Source organism: Bombina bombina, chromosome 1 (genome assembly GCF_027579735.1).
Source record: "Bombina bombina isolate aBomBom1 chromosome 1, aBomBom1.pri, whole genome shotgun sequence".
In the NCBI taxonomy this organism is placed as follows: domain Eukaryota; kingdom Metazoa; phylum Chordata; class Amphibia; order Anura; family Bombinatoridae; genus Bombina; species Bombina bombina.
The window spans coordinates 16,139,813-16,158,064 of NC_069499.1; the positions used below are offsets into that span (position 1 = coordinate 16,139,813).

At 45.7% G+C, this 18,252-nt stretch overlaps 1 protein-coding gene across 1 annotated transcript; it reads left to right on the forward strand.

Annotated features, from left to right (window-relative positions):
• The first annotated feature begins 8,909 nt into the window (after nucleotides 1–8,909).
• Nucleotides 8,910–14,352, forward strand: LOC128644729 (uncharacterized). Its single transcript, XM_053697258.1, has 2 exons — nucleotides 8,910–10,231; nucleotides 13,716–14,352. The coding sequence occupies exons 1-2, from the start codon at nucleotides 9,085–9,087 to the stop codon at nucleotides 14,291–14,293; spliced, it is 1,725 nt and encodes a 574-aa protein (XP_053553233.1). The 5' UTR covers nucleotides 8,910–9,084; the 3' UTR covers nucleotides 14,294–14,352.
• The last annotated feature ends 3,900 nt before the right edge of the window (nucleotides 14,353–18,252 follow it).

The following is an 18,252-nucleotide window of genomic DNA, read 5'->3' on the forward strand; positions in this document are numbered from 1 at the left end:
GTGTGTGTGTATGTCTGTGTGTGTGTGTCTGTGTATGTGTGTCCATGTATCTGTGTGTGTGTGTTCATGTATGTGTGTGTGTGTGCATGTATGTGTGTATGTGTATGTGTGTGTGAGACAGTGGAGGGCCAAAAAGCCAGTAACAAACATAAGAATTAAGGCCCTTAGGAGTGTGCTAGCTGTGAAGTGTTAACAATGTTGCATTAGTGTGGGTGGGGATTTGGCTTACCTATAAGAAGTAAGGTTACAGGCCCCAGACCCTTTTTCCAGCTCATCTTCACAGCTTGTAGGATCTTCATTGTCTGGTAAAGCAGTCTGCTGCAGCATGGATCGTTATTCAAGATCTTCCAGAGCACCTGTGAGGAGTGAGGAGCTGGAGGAGTTAATGACCGGGGATTTCGATTCGGAGGAGGACATGGTCCCATCATCTCCAGTGAGTCATACCCCGATCTCTTCCCTTTACCCCGAGGTTCATGTAGTGGTGGGTCCCCCTCCCCCTGGTCCTATTAGTGGCGGAGCCCTGATAGTGGGTTTCCCTGCAGGCCCATCTTCTCTCCCCTCTCCCGGTCCGCCGCCCATCTTCCCCCTACTCAAAATTTGCCCCCTGATGCCGTCTTGAGGGTGCATCATTGGCTGGAGCGAGTGTGAGCAATTTCTACTTACCTCCCCCATCGGTTACGCTGTCCAGTGAGTCTGTTTTAGTCACGGTTGCGCTCTTGCAGTTGCTTGTGTCGGTTTTGGTGGGTCACTTCCGGAACTGCCATTTGAGATCCAGGAGCCACGCGGGCAGCATCGTCTTTGCCTCCGGGGAGAGAGGAGTGCCCCAGGGGGAACGAGGTGCGAAGGGGGGGGCGCAGCGTGGTACAGGGGCTCAGCGTTCGCATGCAGAAAAAGGGGTTGCCAAGCCTGGGGGTCAGTGTCCGAAAGCACATGGTAACAATGCACAGGACAGATGCCTCGCAGCCGGCGATATCACTGGTGTTAATGAGCAGGCCGCAGGCCTGACCGGGGGTGTGACAGACCCCTCTGTCAGTACTGGAAGGGTTAACTTTGTTCAGCTTTGAGAAACTATTTTCTGAAAACAGGTTTCCTGACATCAGCTATTGTTTACTGTAATTAAGTTTAAGTGATAAGCGTTCACATTGTTTAATCAGACTGCCAGGTGTCAAGAAGGACTCCCTTGTTTTCTTGTGTTTAATTGTTTATTTGGTTAAGTAATGCAATGCTATTGTATCCTGTAAAAGGGCGTCTTCCCTCAATCTAATGTACAATACTCTTCCAACCCCCCATCTGGTCTCCTAGGGGAGTTCTGCATAAATACTGGGCATATAGCCCTCAATAAAACACATTCTGTTTTACCCTCAAGATGGAGCTTGGTCTCGTGTTTGGGGGGAATTAACTGGGTTTGTGTGTTGCTGATCCCGTATTCAGGGCATCTTTCATCAGGTATTAACCCTTGATATCCGGGTTATACCATAACAATTGGTGGCAGCGGTGGGATTGTCCTCATCGCACAGAAGAGCAAGTACACATCCGGACCTAATGGGAATACCGTATGAAAGGCTGAAAAAAGACACCCTTAAAGAACTGCTAGAACAAAGGGGCCAACAAGCCAGTAACCTCAGGAAGAGGGAGATTATTACAATACTGACCGAGATGGACGGAGTACCAAGGCCCGAAGGAACCAATGAGCCCAGCATATCAGACAGAACCCCCGAAGAAGCAAGCTTTGACCGGGCGGTTAAAATAAGACTGGCACATTATGGCCCCAACCTGTCTGCTGAAATTATCGACCGGGTCATAGCAGCTGTAGAGGCCAACCTACTTCGCCAAAGCAGCGCTGCAGCAGCCCAAGTCACAGCAACCCCAGTGGAAAAGAGAAAAGTACATTTTGCAGCTTTTAAAAACTTCCTGGAAACAGAAGAAGAGTCAAGTAGAGGATGAAATGGTCACGTTAAACAATCACGTAACAGTGCTAGCGAGAGAGAAGAGGAGCGCAGAGGAAAAAGCACGTTTAGAACGGGAATCCCTGCTAGACAAGCTGCACGACAGACCGCAGAAAACACCAGCTTCAGAGTGGAACATGAAACAGTAAAGACAAACTTAGCGACACTGGAGAAAAAGCTGACGCTGGCTCATAGTGAGGTGCAGCAACTCAAGGGCAACTTACGTCAGCATGAAGGGCTTGTGGATACCTATAAAGAGCAGGTACAAAAAACTTGTAAAGAAGCCAATGAGATTTGTCTCCAACTGGAAAGAAGTGTCTCTGAAAACAAAAACTTGAAGGACTGTTTAGCCCTGGTCTGGGCACTGAAGAAGTTGAACCCTTATTTATACGGACAGGAATTCTCTCTCATAACGGGAATGCAGATGGATTGTCCCAGCAAACTGACATTCCTACCACCTCCTAGTCCGGTCATCCCCAAGTTGACCCGCCAAAGGGTCAAGCCGGGTCTGCCGGAGTGTCCCACCAGGAGGGAGCCGTGTGACAGACCCATCTGTCAGTACTGCAAGGGTTAACTTTGTTCAGCTTTGAGAAACTATTTTCTGAAAACAGGTTTCCTGACATCAGCTATTGTTTACTGTAATTAAGTTTAAGTGATAAGCGTTCACATTGTTTAATCAGACTGCCAGGTGTCAAGAAGGACTCCCTTGTTTTCTTGTGTTTAATTGTTTATTTGGTTAAGTAATGCAATTCTATTGTATCCTGTAAAAGGGCGTCTTCCCTCTATCTAATGTACAATACTCTTCCAACCCCCCATCTGGTCTCCTAGGGGAGTTCTGCATAAATACTGGGCATATAGCCCTCAATAAAACACATTCTGTTTTACCCTCAAGATGGAGCCACACAAATGCATACCCCCCAACTGTCCCGATTTTCGCGGGACAGTGCCGATTTTTTTTTAAATTATGTTGGGCCCATACTCAGAAGCAGCTGGCTTTGCTCTCACAGGGTTAGATACCTGTTAGATTCCCTGTGGAAAATTAATGGTGTGTGGGTTAAGCAGGAGTAAGAAGGCTGTATACACTCTGACCACGGGCAATGGTAAACTCTCTAACCTACCTCTGGTAGTGATGATGTCTAACCCCTGGTGATAATACTAGCATGCCTTCAGTTTTATACAATGAGCAGTGCTAATACCAGGGTAACGAACAGTGGCAGCCGCAGACTGCCAGCTAATGTGCTTGCCAACCCCAGGACCCCATACAATGAATTACAGATACCCATATATGATGTACTGTGTGTGTCTATCTGTATCCATAACTGTGTGCGTGTATCTGTATGTATAAGTTTATGCTATGTAGTGTGTGTGTGTCTGCATGTATAAATGTAAGCTATGTAGTGTGTGTATGTCTATCTGCATGTATAAGTGTGTGTTATGTACTGTGTGTGTGTATCTGCATGTATAAGTGTATGCTATGTAGTGTGTGTGTGTGTCTGCATGTATAAATGTAAGCTATGTAGTGTGTGTATGTCTATCTGCATGTATAAGTGTGTGTTATGTACTGTGTGTGTGTATCTGCATGTATAAGTGTATGCTATGTAGTGTGTGTGTTTGTCTGCATGTACAAGTGTATACTATGTAGTGTCTGTGTATCTGCATGTATAAGTGTGTGTTATGTACTGTGTGTGTGTATCTGCATGTATAAGTGAGTGTATACTATGTAGTGTCTGTGTATCTGCATGTATAAGTGTATGCTGCATGTATAAGTGTATACTATGTAATGTGTGTGTGTGTGTGTGTGTGTGTGTGTATCTGTATATATAAGTGTATGCTATGTAGTGTGTCTGCATGTATAAGTGTATACTATGTAGTGTCTGTGTATCTGCATGTATAAGCGTATGTTATGTAATGTGTGTATCTGCCTGTATAAGTGTATGCTATGTAGTGTGTGTATGTGTGTATCTTCGTGTGTAAGTGTATGCTATGTAGTGTGTGTGTATCTTCATGTGTAAGTGTATGCTATGTAGTGTGTGTGCATCTGCATGTATAAGTGTATACTATGTAATGTGTGTGTGTGTGTGTGTATCTGTATATATAAGTGTATGCTATGTAGTGTGTCTGCATGTATAAGTGTATACTATGTAGTGTCTGTGTATCTGCATGTATAAGCGTATGTTATGTAATGTGTGTATCTGCCTGTATAAGTGTATGCTATGTAGTGTGTGTATGTGTGTATCTTCGTGTGTAAGTGTATGCTATGTAGTGTGTGTGTATCTTCATGTGTAAGTGTATGCTATGTAGTGTGTGTGCATCTGCATGTATAAGTGTATGCTATGTATTGTGTGTGTATCTGCATGTATAAGTGTATGCTATGTAGTGTGTGTGTGTATCTGCATGTATAAGTGTATGCTATGTAGTGTGTGTGCATCTGCATGTATAAGTGTATGCTATGTAGTGTGTGTGTATCTGCATGTGTAAGTGTATGCTATGTAGTGTGTGTGTATCTGCATGTATAAGTGTATACTATGTAGTGTGTGTGTATCTTCATATATAAGTGTATGCTATGTAGTGTGTGTGTATCTGCATGTATAAGTGTATGCTATGTAGTGTGTGTGTATCTGCATGTATAAGTGTATGCTATGTAGTGTGTGTGTATCTGCTTGTGTAAGTGTATGCTATGTAGTGTGTGTATATGCATGTATAAGTGTATGCTATGTAGTGTGTGTGTATCTGCATGTGTAAGTGTATGCTATGTAGTGTGTGTATATGCATGTATAAGTGTATGCTATGTAGTGTGTGTGTATCTGCATGTGTAAGTGTATGCTATGTAGTGTGTGTGTATCTGCATGTATAAGTGTATGCTATGTAGTGTGTGTGTATCTGCATGTATAAGTGTATACTATGTAGTGTGTGTGTGTATTTGCATGTAAAAGTGTATGCTATGTAGTGTGTGTGTATCTGCATGTATAAGTGTATGCTATGTAGTCTGTGTGTGTATCTTCATGTATAAGTGTATGCTATGTAGTGTGTGTGTATCTGCATGTATAAGTGTGTATGCTATGTAGTGTGTGTGTATCTTCATGTTTAAGTGTATGCTATGTAGTCTGTGTGTGTATCTTCATGTATAAGTGTATGCTATGTAGTGTGTGTGTATCTGCATGTGTAAGTGTATGCTATGTAGTGTGTGTGTGTATCTGCATGTATAAGTGTATGCTATGTAGTGTGTGTGTATCTTCATGTATAAGTGTATGCTATGTAGTGTGTGTGTGTATCTGTATGTATAAGTGTATGCTATGTAGTGTGTGTGTATCTGCATGTGTAAGTGTATGCTATGTAGTGTGTGTGTATCTGCATGTATAAGTGTATGCTATGTAGTGTGTGTGTATCTTCATGTATAAGTGTATGCTATGTAGTGTGTGTGTGTGTATCTGTATGTATAAGTGTATGCTATGTAGTGTGTGTGTATCTGCATGTGTAAATGTATGCTATGTAGTGTGTGTGTATCTGCATGTATAAGTGTATGATATGTAGTGTGTGTGTATCTGCATGTGTAAGTGTATGCTATGTAGTGTGTGTATCTGCATGTATAAGTGTATGCTATGTAGTGTGTGTATCTGCATGTGTACGTGTATGCTATGTAGTGTGTGTGTATCTGCATGTATAAGTGTATGCTATGTAGTGTGTGTGTTTGTCTGCATGTATAAGTGTATACTATGTAGTGTCTGTGTATCTGCATGTATAAGTGTGTGTTATGTACTGTGTGTGTGTGTATCTGCATGTATAAGTGTATGCTATGTAGTGTGTGTGTTTGTCTGCATGTATAAGTGTATACTATGTAGTGTCTGTGTATCTGCATGTATAAGTGTATGCTGCATGTATAAGTGTATACTATGTAATGTGTGTGTGTGTGTATCTGTATATATAAGTGTATGCTATGTAGTGTGTCTGCATGTATAAGTGTATACTATGTAGTGTCTGTGTATCTGCATGTATAAGCGTATGTTATGTAATGTGTGTATCTGCCTGTATAAGTGTATGCTATGTAGTGTGTGTATGTGTGTATCTTCGTGTGTAAGTGTATGCTATGTAGTGTGTGTGTATCTTCATGTGTAAGTGTATGCTATGTAGTGTGTGTGCATCTGCATGTATAAGTGTATGCTATGTATTGTGTGTGTATCTGCATGTATAAGTGTATGCTATGTAGTGTGTGTGTGTATCTGCATGTATAAGTGTATGCTATGTAGTGTGTGTGCATCTGCATGTATAAGTGTATACTATGTAGTGTGTGTGTATCTTCATATATAAGTGTATGCTATGTAGTGTGTGTGTATCTGCATGTATAAGTGTATGCTATGTAGTGTGTGTGTATCTGCATGTATAAGTGTATGCTATGTAGTGTGTGTGTATCTGCATGTGTAAGTGTATGCTATGTAGTGTGTGTATATGCATGTATAAGTGTATGCTATGTAGTGTGTGTGTATCTGCATGTGTAAGTGAATGCTATGTAGTGTGTGTGTATCTGCATGTATAAGTGTATGCTATGTAGTGTGTGTGTATCTGCATGTGTAAGTGAATGCTATGTAGTGTGTGTGTATCTGCATGTATAAGTGTATGCTATGTAGTGTGTGTGTATCTGCATGTGTAAGTGTATGCTATGTAGTGTGTGTGTATCTGCATGTATAAGTGTATACTATGTAGTGTGTGTGTATCTTCATATATAAGTGTATGCTATGTAGTGTGTGTGTATCTGCATGTATAAGTGTATGCTATGTAGTGTGTGTGTATCTGCATGTATAAGTGTATGCTATGTAGTGTGTGTGTATCTGCATGTATAAGTGTATACTATGTAGTGTGTGTGTATCTTCATATATAAGTGTATGCTATGTAGTGTGTGTGTATCTGCATGTATAAGTGTATGCTATGTAGTGTGTGTGTATCTGCATGTATAAGTGTATGCTATGTAGTGTGTGTGTATCTGCATGTGTAAGTGTATGCTATGTAGTGTGTGTATATGCATGTATAAGTGTATGCTATGTAGTGTGTGTGTATCTGCATGTGTAAGTGAATGCTATGTAGTGTGTGTGTATCTGCATGTATAAGTGTATACTATGTAGTGTCTGTGTATCTGCATGTATAAGTGTGTGTTATGTACTGTGTGTGTGTATCTGCATGTATAAGTGTATGCTATGTAGTGTGTGTGTTTGTCTGCATGTATAAGTGTATACTATGTAGTGTCTGTGTATCTGCATGTATAAGTGTATGCTGCATGTATAAGTGTATACTATGTAATGTGTGTGTGTGTGTATCTGTATATATAAGTGTATGCTATGTAGTGTGTCTGCATGTATAAGTGTATACTATGTAGTGTCTGTGTATCTGCATGTATAAGCGTATGTTATGTAATGTGTGTATCTGCCTGTATAAGTGTATGCTATGTAGTGTGTGTATGTGTGTATCTTCGTGTGTAAGTGTATGCTATGTAGTGTGTGTGTATCTTCATGTGTAAGTGTATGCTATGTAGTGTGTGTGCATCTGCATGTATAAGTGTATGCTATGTATTGTGTGTGTATCTGCATGTATAAGTGTATGCTATGTAGTGTGTGTGTGTGTATCTGCATGTATAAGTGTATGCTATGTAGTGTGTGTGCATCTGCATGTATAAGCATATATGCTATGTAGTGTGTGTGTATCTGCATGTGTAAGTGTATGCTATGTAGTGTGTGTGTATCTGCATGTATAAGTGTATACTATGTAGTGTGTGTGTATCTTCATATATAAGTGTATGCTATGTAGTGTGTGTGTATCTGCATGTATAAGTGTATGCTATGTAGTGTGTGTGTATCTGCATGTATAAGTGTATGCTATGTAGTGTGTGTCTATCTGCATGTGTAAGTGTATGCTATGTAGTGTGTGTATATGCATGTATAAGTGTATGCTATGTAGTGTGTGTGTATCTGCATGTGTAAGTGTATGCTATGTAGTGTGTGTATATGCATGTATAAGTGTATGCTATGTAGTGTGTGTGTATCTGCATGTATAAGTGTATACTATGTAGTGTGTGTGTGTATTTGCATGTAAAAGTGTATGCTATGTAGTGTGTGTGTATCTGCATGTATAAGTGTATGCTATGTAGTCTGTGTGTGTATCTTCATGTATAAGTGTATGCTATGTAGTGTGTGTGTATCTGCATGTATAAGTGTGTATGCTATGTAGTGTGTGTGTATCTTCATGTTTAAGTGTATGCTATGTAGTCTGTGTGAGGAAATGTAAGGCAAATTGCCTGGAATGCACATAAGGGTTAAGGCCAAGACGGAGGAGGGGAGTGTTGTGTTGTGTGTGTGAAACAATGTTGCAGAAAGAGAGGAGGGGTTCCAGCTTACCTTTTTAAGCCCAGTACAGGAAGCACATGTCCTCTTTCTGCTGTTTTTCTCAAAGTTTTCACATGAGACGTTCAAGGAGATCTAAAGCACCTCCAAAGCGAATCATGGAGGCTGGGGAGGAACCTGCAGAGAGAGAAGTTGTTGAAGAGCTGAGTGGATCCCTCCATCGCCAGAAACGGTGGGTCGAACCCCTTTACTTCCCTCCCTTTCCCCTTCACTTGATCAATCCTCCGGGGAGGTTGGGGGTAGTGGTGGGGAGATTTCAGATAGGGCCCTACTGGAGGTGCTGGCATTAGTGAGCAATATGGGGGGTAGTGCTGGGCATCCAGATGGCGCGTCTGAGCCCGTCGGCCATGCGGCCGGGAGTGAGCCCTCTTTTCGGGGGGTTAGTTCTGACATAGGCCCCAATTTAGTTACCACGTCGGGCCCTGCCGGGCCCGTTTCTGGCCTTCGCAGGCCCACATGTCCCCCTAAAGTAGCCGGTAAAGCGGGGGTCCCCGCTAGGCCCGCTATGCGGTCTACAGCCGCTAGCTCCTCTGTCCCCTGCTCTCCGGTCCCCCTGGCTGGGCCGGCCTCCCTCCCCTCGCGTGGTCGCGGCGGGCCCTTCTCGGCCTTGTGGCGTTCCGGTCCCCGGCCCCTACGGGCCTTGCTCTTTTGCCCCAATAGTTGGTAGTTTTAGTGGGAGCAGTTCGGCCTTACCTCCGACGTCGTCTCCGGTGTCTCAGGACTCCATCGCGGCCGCGGTATCCCTTTTCCAGATGTGGGCATCTTCTTTGTCGGGGTCTCCGGGTGCGTCCCACGTGGTCCTTGGTCCTCCGGCGGTGGTTGCGCAGGCTCCCGCGTCGACTGTTCCTCCATCGGCGGCGACTTCCGGTTTGCGGTCCTCCGAGGGCGGGACTTCCGGTGACGTCATTTCCGATGACGTCACTGCCGGTCCCGCCATTTGTCAGCGGTCATCGAAACGGAGCAGGTCGAGTTCCCCGCGCGGCGTCCAAGGTAAGAGAGGAGTGCCGCGGGGGGGAACTTATGCTCCGGGGGGCAATTCTGCTGATGCAATGGGGTCTACAGGGGCAGCACTTGTGGGGGTTGATCTTCACGAGGGGGCTAATGGTGAATCAATGGAGGAATTACCTCAGGGGGGGCATTTCTCTGGCCAAATGAACCCGGGGGTCCCTGTTGGAGGCCCCCGTGGGCAGGTTGCAAAGGGTATTACGGCCCGGCAAAGGGCAAAGGCCCCGTCGGGCAGTAATCCTCGTCAAGGGGCAAAGGCCCCATTGGGCAATTATAAAGGTGTCGCAGCACCTATTGGGCACGCTAGGAGTATGCCTAAGAGCGCTGGCAGTAATAGTGAGGTTTCTTTGGGCAAAGGCGGCGCCCGTGCAGGCGGCGCTTTTGGCGCGCAAATTAGTGGGAGTGTAGGGGCTAGGCCTCAGGCTCCGGGCGCATCCCCGGCAGCAGCGAGGAAGGTAGTAACTAGGTCTTCTACCAAACATGGTTCACCAGAACAGTTTCAGAGTTTAGATTTAGCGGTTGCATCCACTAGACGTAAGAAAGCCACCCCTATCACTCAGAAGTCAGTACATTTTAGTGAAGAGATAGAGGACTTTACAGAAGATGAGCAGGGTGTGTATGATGATGTTGCAAGTGGCGAAGACAACCATGATGTGTGTGAGGGGATGCATGAACGGTCTGGGCACAGGGGGAGGGGTAGAGCAGACCTTCCCCTTCGTGGTACTCCTCTCTGGCAATCTCTTTTGCAGGAAAGCGACATGGCTACGTCAGGAGATTCAGGCAGCGGGTTGGAGAGAGGTGCTGAGAGCGGCCAGGACTCCATGGTGTCAGAGGATGAGCGTCCTTCTACTTCGGGAGTCGTGGCGATTCCAAACAGGACTGGTGTGAGAGATGGTGAGTCCTCAGTTTCAGTGGGGTTGCGGGGTTTTACCTCATCCTCGGATGATTCTGGGTCAGAAAATGACAAGGAACTGGGGTTGCATGGGAAGGGCAATAAAAGAATGTATAAGATGCTTAGATGGTTAACTGATGAGAAGAGATCAGAAAAAGGGGGTTTGCGTGACCGTCATGACTATATTGCCTCTGGTAGGTCCGACAGGGCTGCCCCACCCAGACTTCGCATAAGTGGGGTGGGGAGGCCTGTTAATCGGAAGGTGGCACTCCAAGGGGATACTAGATCCTGGTCTTCTTATGATCTGCACGAGCATTTGAAGACTAAGACAGTACGGAGAATTCAAGAGGGTAAATTTGTTAACATCTTCGAGCTCTCGGTGGAAGCCCTAAGGCAGAAAGCGAGAGCGGAGGATGGGACAGGCCCCAAGAAGTACCAGCGCCCAGATACATTTCACGAATGGCGCCGGTGTTTCAGGATCTATGCGTCCTGCTATTTGCAAAAATGGCCGGACCAGTGTTTAGCCGTGTTGAAATACATGGAAAACATGGAGATCATTGCTGATAATTATCGCGATGGTGCCTGGCGGGATTACGATGAGGAGTTCCGCAGAAAGATGGTGGGTAATCCACTGTTGGATTTCGGGTGCGTAGAAATGCAACTCTGGGCCCGGCTGGGTCCCGAGAAATCACTAGGTACTGCGGGGGCCCCGGCGGGTGCAACGCAGTTTCGACCCGCAAATAGATTTCGCAGACGCCCAGCTGGGGTTTGTTGGAAATTCCAGGACAAGCAATGCACGTTGGGAACCGCGTGTTCCTTTCGGCACGCTTGTCGCATCTGCGGGGGTTTTCACCCTGCCGCGGACTGCGTTAAAAAAGGGGAGAGACAGGACAGGACTGGGCCAAGAGGCCCTGCTGTCGCTAAGAGCGGACACCCCGCTGAAGGTGGCCGCAATTAGTAAGTGGCTCACGCTATACCCCGATAGGGTAACGGCGGCCTTGTTGGAGTCAGGGCTCCGGGAAGGTTTTGTTATCCCCGTACAAGGTCCGGTTTCGGGTGCGGCTTCTCGCAGGAACCTGAAATCTGCCTCCCTTTTCCCGGAGGTATTGAAGGAGAAATTGGGTAAGGAAGTTTCACTGGGTAGAATGGCTGGCCCGTTTAGGGAAAAACCTATGCCGGGATTGGTTATCTCGCCTCTAGGGGTCGTGCCCAAGAAAGACCCAGGAAAGTTTAGGATGATACAACATCTCTCATACCCAAAGGGAAAGTCAGTCAATGACGCCATTCCTCAGGACTTAAGTACCGTATATTACCAGTCATTTGATGATGCCTTGCAAGTAGTACGCAGATCGGGTCATGGGGCTTTACTGGCCAAGCTTGACATCGAGTCTGCTTTCAGACTCTTGCCGATTCACCCCGCATCATTTTACTTAATGGGTTGTTTTTTCAACGGACACTATTATGTTGACCGTTGTTTGCCCATGGGGTGTTCCATTTCCTGCGCCTATTTTGAGGCGTTTAGTTCCTTCTTGCATTGGGCCGTGGCGGAAGTGACAGGAGAGGATAGGATTGCTCACTACTTGGACGACTTTCTCCTGGTCGGCAGACAGGGGTCTAGGGAATGTGAGCTGCTCCTTTACGCCATGCGGCTGTTGATGGAGAAATTTGGAGTCCCCTTAGCAGAAGACAAATCGGAGGGCCCTTGCACTTGTCTAACCTTCCTGGGTATCGAAATTGATTCGGTAGCCCAGGAATGTAGGCTTCCGGTTGATAAGGTACAGAAGATGTTGGCAGCAGTCAGGAGCCTCGCAGCGGCGCAGTTTTGCACGCTGAAAGAGCTCCAATCGGTTTTGGGTCTGCTCAACTTTGCAGGGAGGGTCATCCCGATGGGGAGGATTTTCCTGAAAAGAATGGAGCGCTTGTTGCCGGGAGTTACTTCCCCTAAGGCCAAACTAATGGTTAATAGTGACATGAGGGAAGACCTCCGTGTCTGGGATCTGTTCCTCAGGGATTTCAATGGGATCTGTATTTGGAGAACCCCCCAGACTCCGGCGCGAGAACTGCACCTCTTTACTGATGCTGCTGGGGGTTTTGGATACGGCGCCTATCTCAATGGCGAGTGGAGCGCCGAACCTTGGCCGGCAGAGTGGGCGGCCAGGGGCCTGACCAGGAACCTGTGCCTTCTAGAGCTTTTCCCCATTCTGGTGGCGTTGGAGATCTGGGGGGACAAGCTCGAGAACCGCTCCGTCATTTTTTGGACGGACAATTTGAGCGTGGTTTACGCCATTAACGGTCTCTCTTCGTCCTCACCACCAGTAATTCGATATCTGAGAATTCTGGTTTTGAGATGCCTCAAGCGGAACATTGAGTTTCGGGCTAGGCATGTCCCAGGAGTTAAAAACGTTATTGCTGATGCACTATCTCGCTTTCAATGGGAAAATTTTAGGAAATGTGCTCCTGAGGCTGACACTCATGGCTTTCCCTGTCCCCCTTTTCTTTGGCAGGTGGCTTTGGATGGCAGTCCCTGATTCCGGTGCTTAAGGCGTCCCTGGCACCTTCCACTTGGAAGTCCTATATAAGGTACTGGGAAGAATGGGTATTCTTCTGCGATGTCCAAGGATTTCCTTCTTGTGCTGGTGAGCAGGACTGGCTATTGCGCTGGCTCGCGGAGCTTAGGGCTAAGTTAGCTAAGAAAGGGGCGGTATCCGCGCGGTTGGCGGCGGTGTCCTTTTTCTGTAAACTATTCACGCTGACGGACTCTTCCAAAACGTTTTTGATTCGTCAAATACTGAGGGGTTGGGGAAGGTCGGAAGTGCGGCGTCCAGACGTTAGGGAACCCATAACGGCGGACAGGTTGGTCCTCCTGCTTCGTGTTTTACCGGAGGTATGTTCCTCAGACTACGAGGTGCGGCTTTTTTCAGCGGCGTTCGCCATGGCGTTTCATGGTGCTCTCCGAGTGGGGGAATTGGTCCCCCAGTCTAAGTTGGCGAAAGTGGGTGGCGTCCTGGCGGAGCACGTCAGGTTTACGGATAATGGGGTATTACTTTTCATCCCTCGATCGAAAGTCGATCAAGATGGTAGGGGGGCCTGGCTGTCGCTACCCGCGCATGCGGGTTCCGCCTGCTGCCCTAGTGCACTGTTGAAGACCTTCTCGGACAGGCGTCCAGTGGGTGCGGTTAGATTTTTAATTCATCAGGATGGTACCCCCCTGACGAGGTTTCAATTTCAGAAGGTTTTGGGGTGGGCGGCTAAAAAAGTGGGCTTGAATCCCAATACTATAGCTCCTCACTCCTTTAGGGTTGGAGCTGCTACGACGGCGGCGACTTTAGGCTGGTCGGCTGACCGCATAATGGCGCTTGGGAGGTGGAAGTCTAAGAGGTATCAGATTTACGTTAGGCCACTTATATCCCAATGTTAATATTTGCTGGTTGATAATGTTGCACACTGCGTTGCCATTATATGCCCTAACTCTTGTTTCTATTGCAGGGCCTAGAAGTGGGCCACTTCGTGCCTGGATCGTTGGGCACTCGTTCGTACACTGGGCGGCTATCCGAGCGGCATCGCAACCTGGAGGGCAGCAGCTTGGGTTCTCATTCTCCAGGGTGGTAGTTAGGTGGTTAGGGAGGAGAGGCCTTTGCTGGGCAGATCTGCCTGGGTTACTGCAATCCGCCATGAGGCGGTGGGAGAAACCCCATGTGCTGATCATCCACTTAGGTGGGAATGATCTCGGCTCAATTCCCGGCCGGGACTTGAGCGCAGTGATCCAATCAGATCTGCGCACCTTTAAAGCTTGGTTGCCTGGTGTGAGAATGGGTTGGTCAAACATTATACCGAGGTTGACGTGGAGACACATGGCCAATCATAGGGCAGCGTTCCAAGTTCGCAAGAAGCTCAATAGAGATGTTAGGAAGCTTATGTGCGAGCTAGGTGGTTTTGTTGTGGAACACAAGTTCATTACGGCCGCTGACCGTAGCCTGTACCGAGGCGACGGGGTCCATCTTACGGACCATGGCATGGACCTGTTTATTGAAGATATACGTCAGTCCCTACTCCTATTTGTGTGAGTTGGGTGGCGGCGAGAGTGGCCCTTGATATTCGGGCGATCTCGTGGCGGGTGGACAGTGTCCGGGAGCAGGATGTGATCGAGGTAGAGTGACGGCACTTCCGGCCAGGGATGAAGTCCCCAGACGCGCGTCTGGGGTGTTCCCTGCCCGTGTGATTACGATGCCGAGAATTCCCTGTTTTATATTATTGAGCTACGCTCTGCTTCTTCTCCTGCGCCCTGGTACTGCCCATCTTGTTAGCATGGGTTACTACGTTTTAGCTAGTACCTGATTGCCGCCCCCCTGGTCCATGTTTATTCAGACGGTCGTTAGTTCTTGTGTTGCCACAATAAACGTGACCTGCGGGTTTTCTCTAACCATAAAAAGTTGTTGTGTCGTTATTTTGTGTGTTATTTATTTCTACGTTTAGAAACTAAGTTGAGTTTATGTTAAACCAAGAATGTGTATAGTTATAAGTTATTCTTTCCACAGAGGAGGATATGGCATTTAATCCCTTAAGGAAATGTAAGGCAAATTGCCTGGAATGCACATAAGGGTTAAGGCCAAGACGGAGGAGGGGAGTGTTGTGTTGTGTGTGTGAAACAATGTTGCAGAAAGAGAGGAGGGGTTCCAGCTTACCTTTTTAAGCCCAGTACAGGAAGCACATGTCCTCTTTCTGCTGTTTTTCTCAAAGTTTTCCCCACCCTTCCCTCCCTTTGTTTATTATTTTGCAATCAGTAGGGGGATCCGTCCTTATGGTGGTCCCCAGGGACTAGGGCTATCCGAAGGCTTGATGAGGGCTAACCAGCCTATTTCTGTAAGTCCAAGGACGTTAAGTTTCAGCTCCCCAGGTATTTCAATCTGGTTTACGCACCTTTTTGATCCTGGCCCTTACTGGTACGGAGTGGTGGTTTGCACCCTGGGCTGGCGGGTGGACAGTGTCCGGGGGCAGGATGTGATCGAGGTAGAGTGACGGCACTTCCGGCCAGGGATGAAGTCCCCAGACGCGCGTCTGGGGTGTTCCCTGCCCGTGTGATTACGATGCCGAGAATTCCCTGTTTTATAGTATTGAGCTACGCTCTGCTTCTTCTCCTGCGCCCTGGTACTGCCCATCTTGTTAGCATGGGTTACTACGTTTTAGCTAGTACCTGATTGCCGCCCCCCTGGTCCATGTTTATTCAGACGGTCGTTAGTTCTTGTGTTGCCACAATAAACGTGACCTGCGGGTTTTCTCTAACCATAAAAAGTTGTTGTGTCGTTATTTTGTGTGTTATTTATTTCTACGTTTAGAAACTAAGTTGAGTTTATGTTAAACCAAGAATGTGTATAGTTATAAGTTATTCTTTCCACAGAGGAGGATATGGCATTTAATCCCTTATGTATCTTCATGTATAAGTGTATGCTATGTAGTGTGTGTGTATCTGCATGTGTAAGTGTATGCTATGTAGTGTGTGTGTGTATCTGCATGTATAAGTGTATGCTATGTAGTGTGTGTGTATCTTCATGTATAAGTGTATGCTATGTAGTGTGTGTGTGTGTATCTGTATGTATAAGTGTATGCTATGTAGTGTGTGTGTATCTGTATGTATAAGTGTATGCTATGTAGTGTGTGTGTATCTGCATGTGTAAGTGTATGCTATGTAGTGTGTGTGTATCTGCATGTATAAGTGTATGCTATGTAGTGTGTGTGTATCTTCATGTATAAGTGTATGCTATGTAGTGTGTGTGTGTGTATCTGTATGTATAAGTGTATGCTATGTAGTGTGTGTGTATCTGCATGTGTAAGTGTATGCTATGTAGTGTGTGTATCTGCATGTATAAGTGTATGCTATGTAGTGTGTGTATCTGCATGTGTACGTGTATGCTATGTAGTGTGTATGTATCTGCATGTATAAGTGTATGCTATGTAGTGTGTGTGTTTATCTGCATGTATATTATACATGCAGACACACTACATAGCATACACTTATATATACAGATACACACACACACACACATTACATAGTATACACTTATACATGCAGCATACACTTATACATGCAGATACACAGACACTACATAGTATACACTTATACATGCAGACAAACACACACACTACATAGCATACACTTATACATGCAGATACACACACACACAGTACATAACACACACTTATACATGCAGATACAATAAGGCAGGATCAGGGAGGTTGGGGGCTAAGGGGGGATGCCACACCACAGCATATGTAAATATGCTAAAAAAACATTAAAAACCTTTTATATTAGTACTGGCAGACTTTCTGCCAGTACTTAAGATGGCGGGGACAATTGTGGGGTGGGGGAGGTAAGGGAGCTGTTTGGGAGGGATCAGGGGGTCTGATGTGTCAGGTGGGAGGCTGATCTCTATGCTAAAGCTAAATTTAACCCTGCAAGCTCCCTACAAACTACCTACAGTAATTAACCCCTTCACTGCTAGCCATAATAGCAGCATTTAGCGGCCTTCTAATTACCAGAAAGCAACGCCAAAGTCATATATGTCTGCTATTTCTGAACAAAGGGGATCCCAGAGAAGCATTTACAACCATTTGTGCCATAATTGCACAAGCTGTTTGTAAATAATTTCAGTGAGAAACCTAAAATTGCGAAAAAATTTTTTTTTTTTTTATTCGATCGCATTTGGCGGTGAAATGGTGGCATGAAATATACCAAAATGGGCCTAGATCAATACTTTGGGATGTCTACTACACTACACTTAAGCTAAAATTAACTCTACAAGCTCCCTACATGCTCCCTAATTAACCCCTTCACTGCTGGGCATAAAACACGTGTGATGCGCAGTGGCATTTAGCAGCTTTCTAATTACCAAAAAGCAACGCCAAAGCCATATAAGTCTGCTATTTCTGAACAAAGGGGATCCCAGAGAAGCATTTACAACCATTTATGCCATAATTGCATAAGTTGTTTGTAAATAATTTCTGTGAGAAACCTAAAGTTTGTGAAAAATCTTTTTTTTATTTGATTGCATTTGGCGGTGAAATGGTGGCATTAAATATACCAAAATGGGCCTAGATCAATACTTTGGGATGTCTTCTAAAAAAAATATATACATGTCAAGGGATATTCAGGTATTCCTGACAGATATCAGGGTTCCAATGTAACTAGCGCTCATTTTGAAAAAAAGTGGTTTTGAAATAGCAAAGTGCTACTTGTATTTATTTCCCTATAACTTGCAAAAAAAGCAAAGAACATGTTAACATTGGGTATTTCTAAACTCAGGACAAAATTTAGAAACTATTTAGATGTTGTACCCGCTGCAGGAGTTTGGTCTGTCACTGTGAAGCGGGCGTAACCCTTAAGGATGTGACACACTGCAAGCGGAGCGACGCGCAGCGTGTACATGCAGCTGTGTGCGCTCAGTGTGTCCTGCCTTTTCATCTCTGAGCACTCTGCTGCGTCAGGACGCGTAGCTGAGCGCTCAGAGATGAAATATTTGAACTTCAGAAGCGATGCGACGCGGAGCGAAGCAGCTGCGTCGCCTCGCGCCGCATCGCTTGCAGTGTGTCACAGCCTTTACACTACCTGATCGATACAACATCATACCTGATGTTTTAAAGCACGTTATTGCAAACAATTTAGTAATGTTAGGTGATTTATGCCCTTTATGGATTAAAAACAGACTCTGCATCAACTATGTAATTTTCCATGGGAGTTTTGCCATGGATCCCCCTCCGGCATGCCACAGTCCAGGTGTTAGTCCCCTTGAAACAACTTTTCCATCACTATTGTGGCCAGAAAGAGTCCCTGTGGGTTTTAAAATTCTCCTGCCTATTGAAGTCTATGGCGGTTCGCGAACATTTGTGGAAGTTCGCGTTCGCGAACCGAAAATTTTATGTACGCGACATCACTACCAATTATTTATAAATGAAAATCATGGAAATTGCCAGGGGTGCCTAAACCTTTGCATACGACTGTGTATATATATATATATATTCCAGGAGAAAA

Coding starts and splice junctions, on each gene's coding strand:
- LOC128644729 (XM_053697258.1), top strand. CDS start 9,085: ATGTGGGCATCTTCTTTGTCGGGGTCTCCGGGTGCGTCCCACGTGGTC. Junction 10,232..13,715: donor CAGGACTGGTGTGAGAGATG/GTGAGTCCTCAG, acceptor TTTCTATTGCAG/GGCCTAGAAGTGGGCCACTT.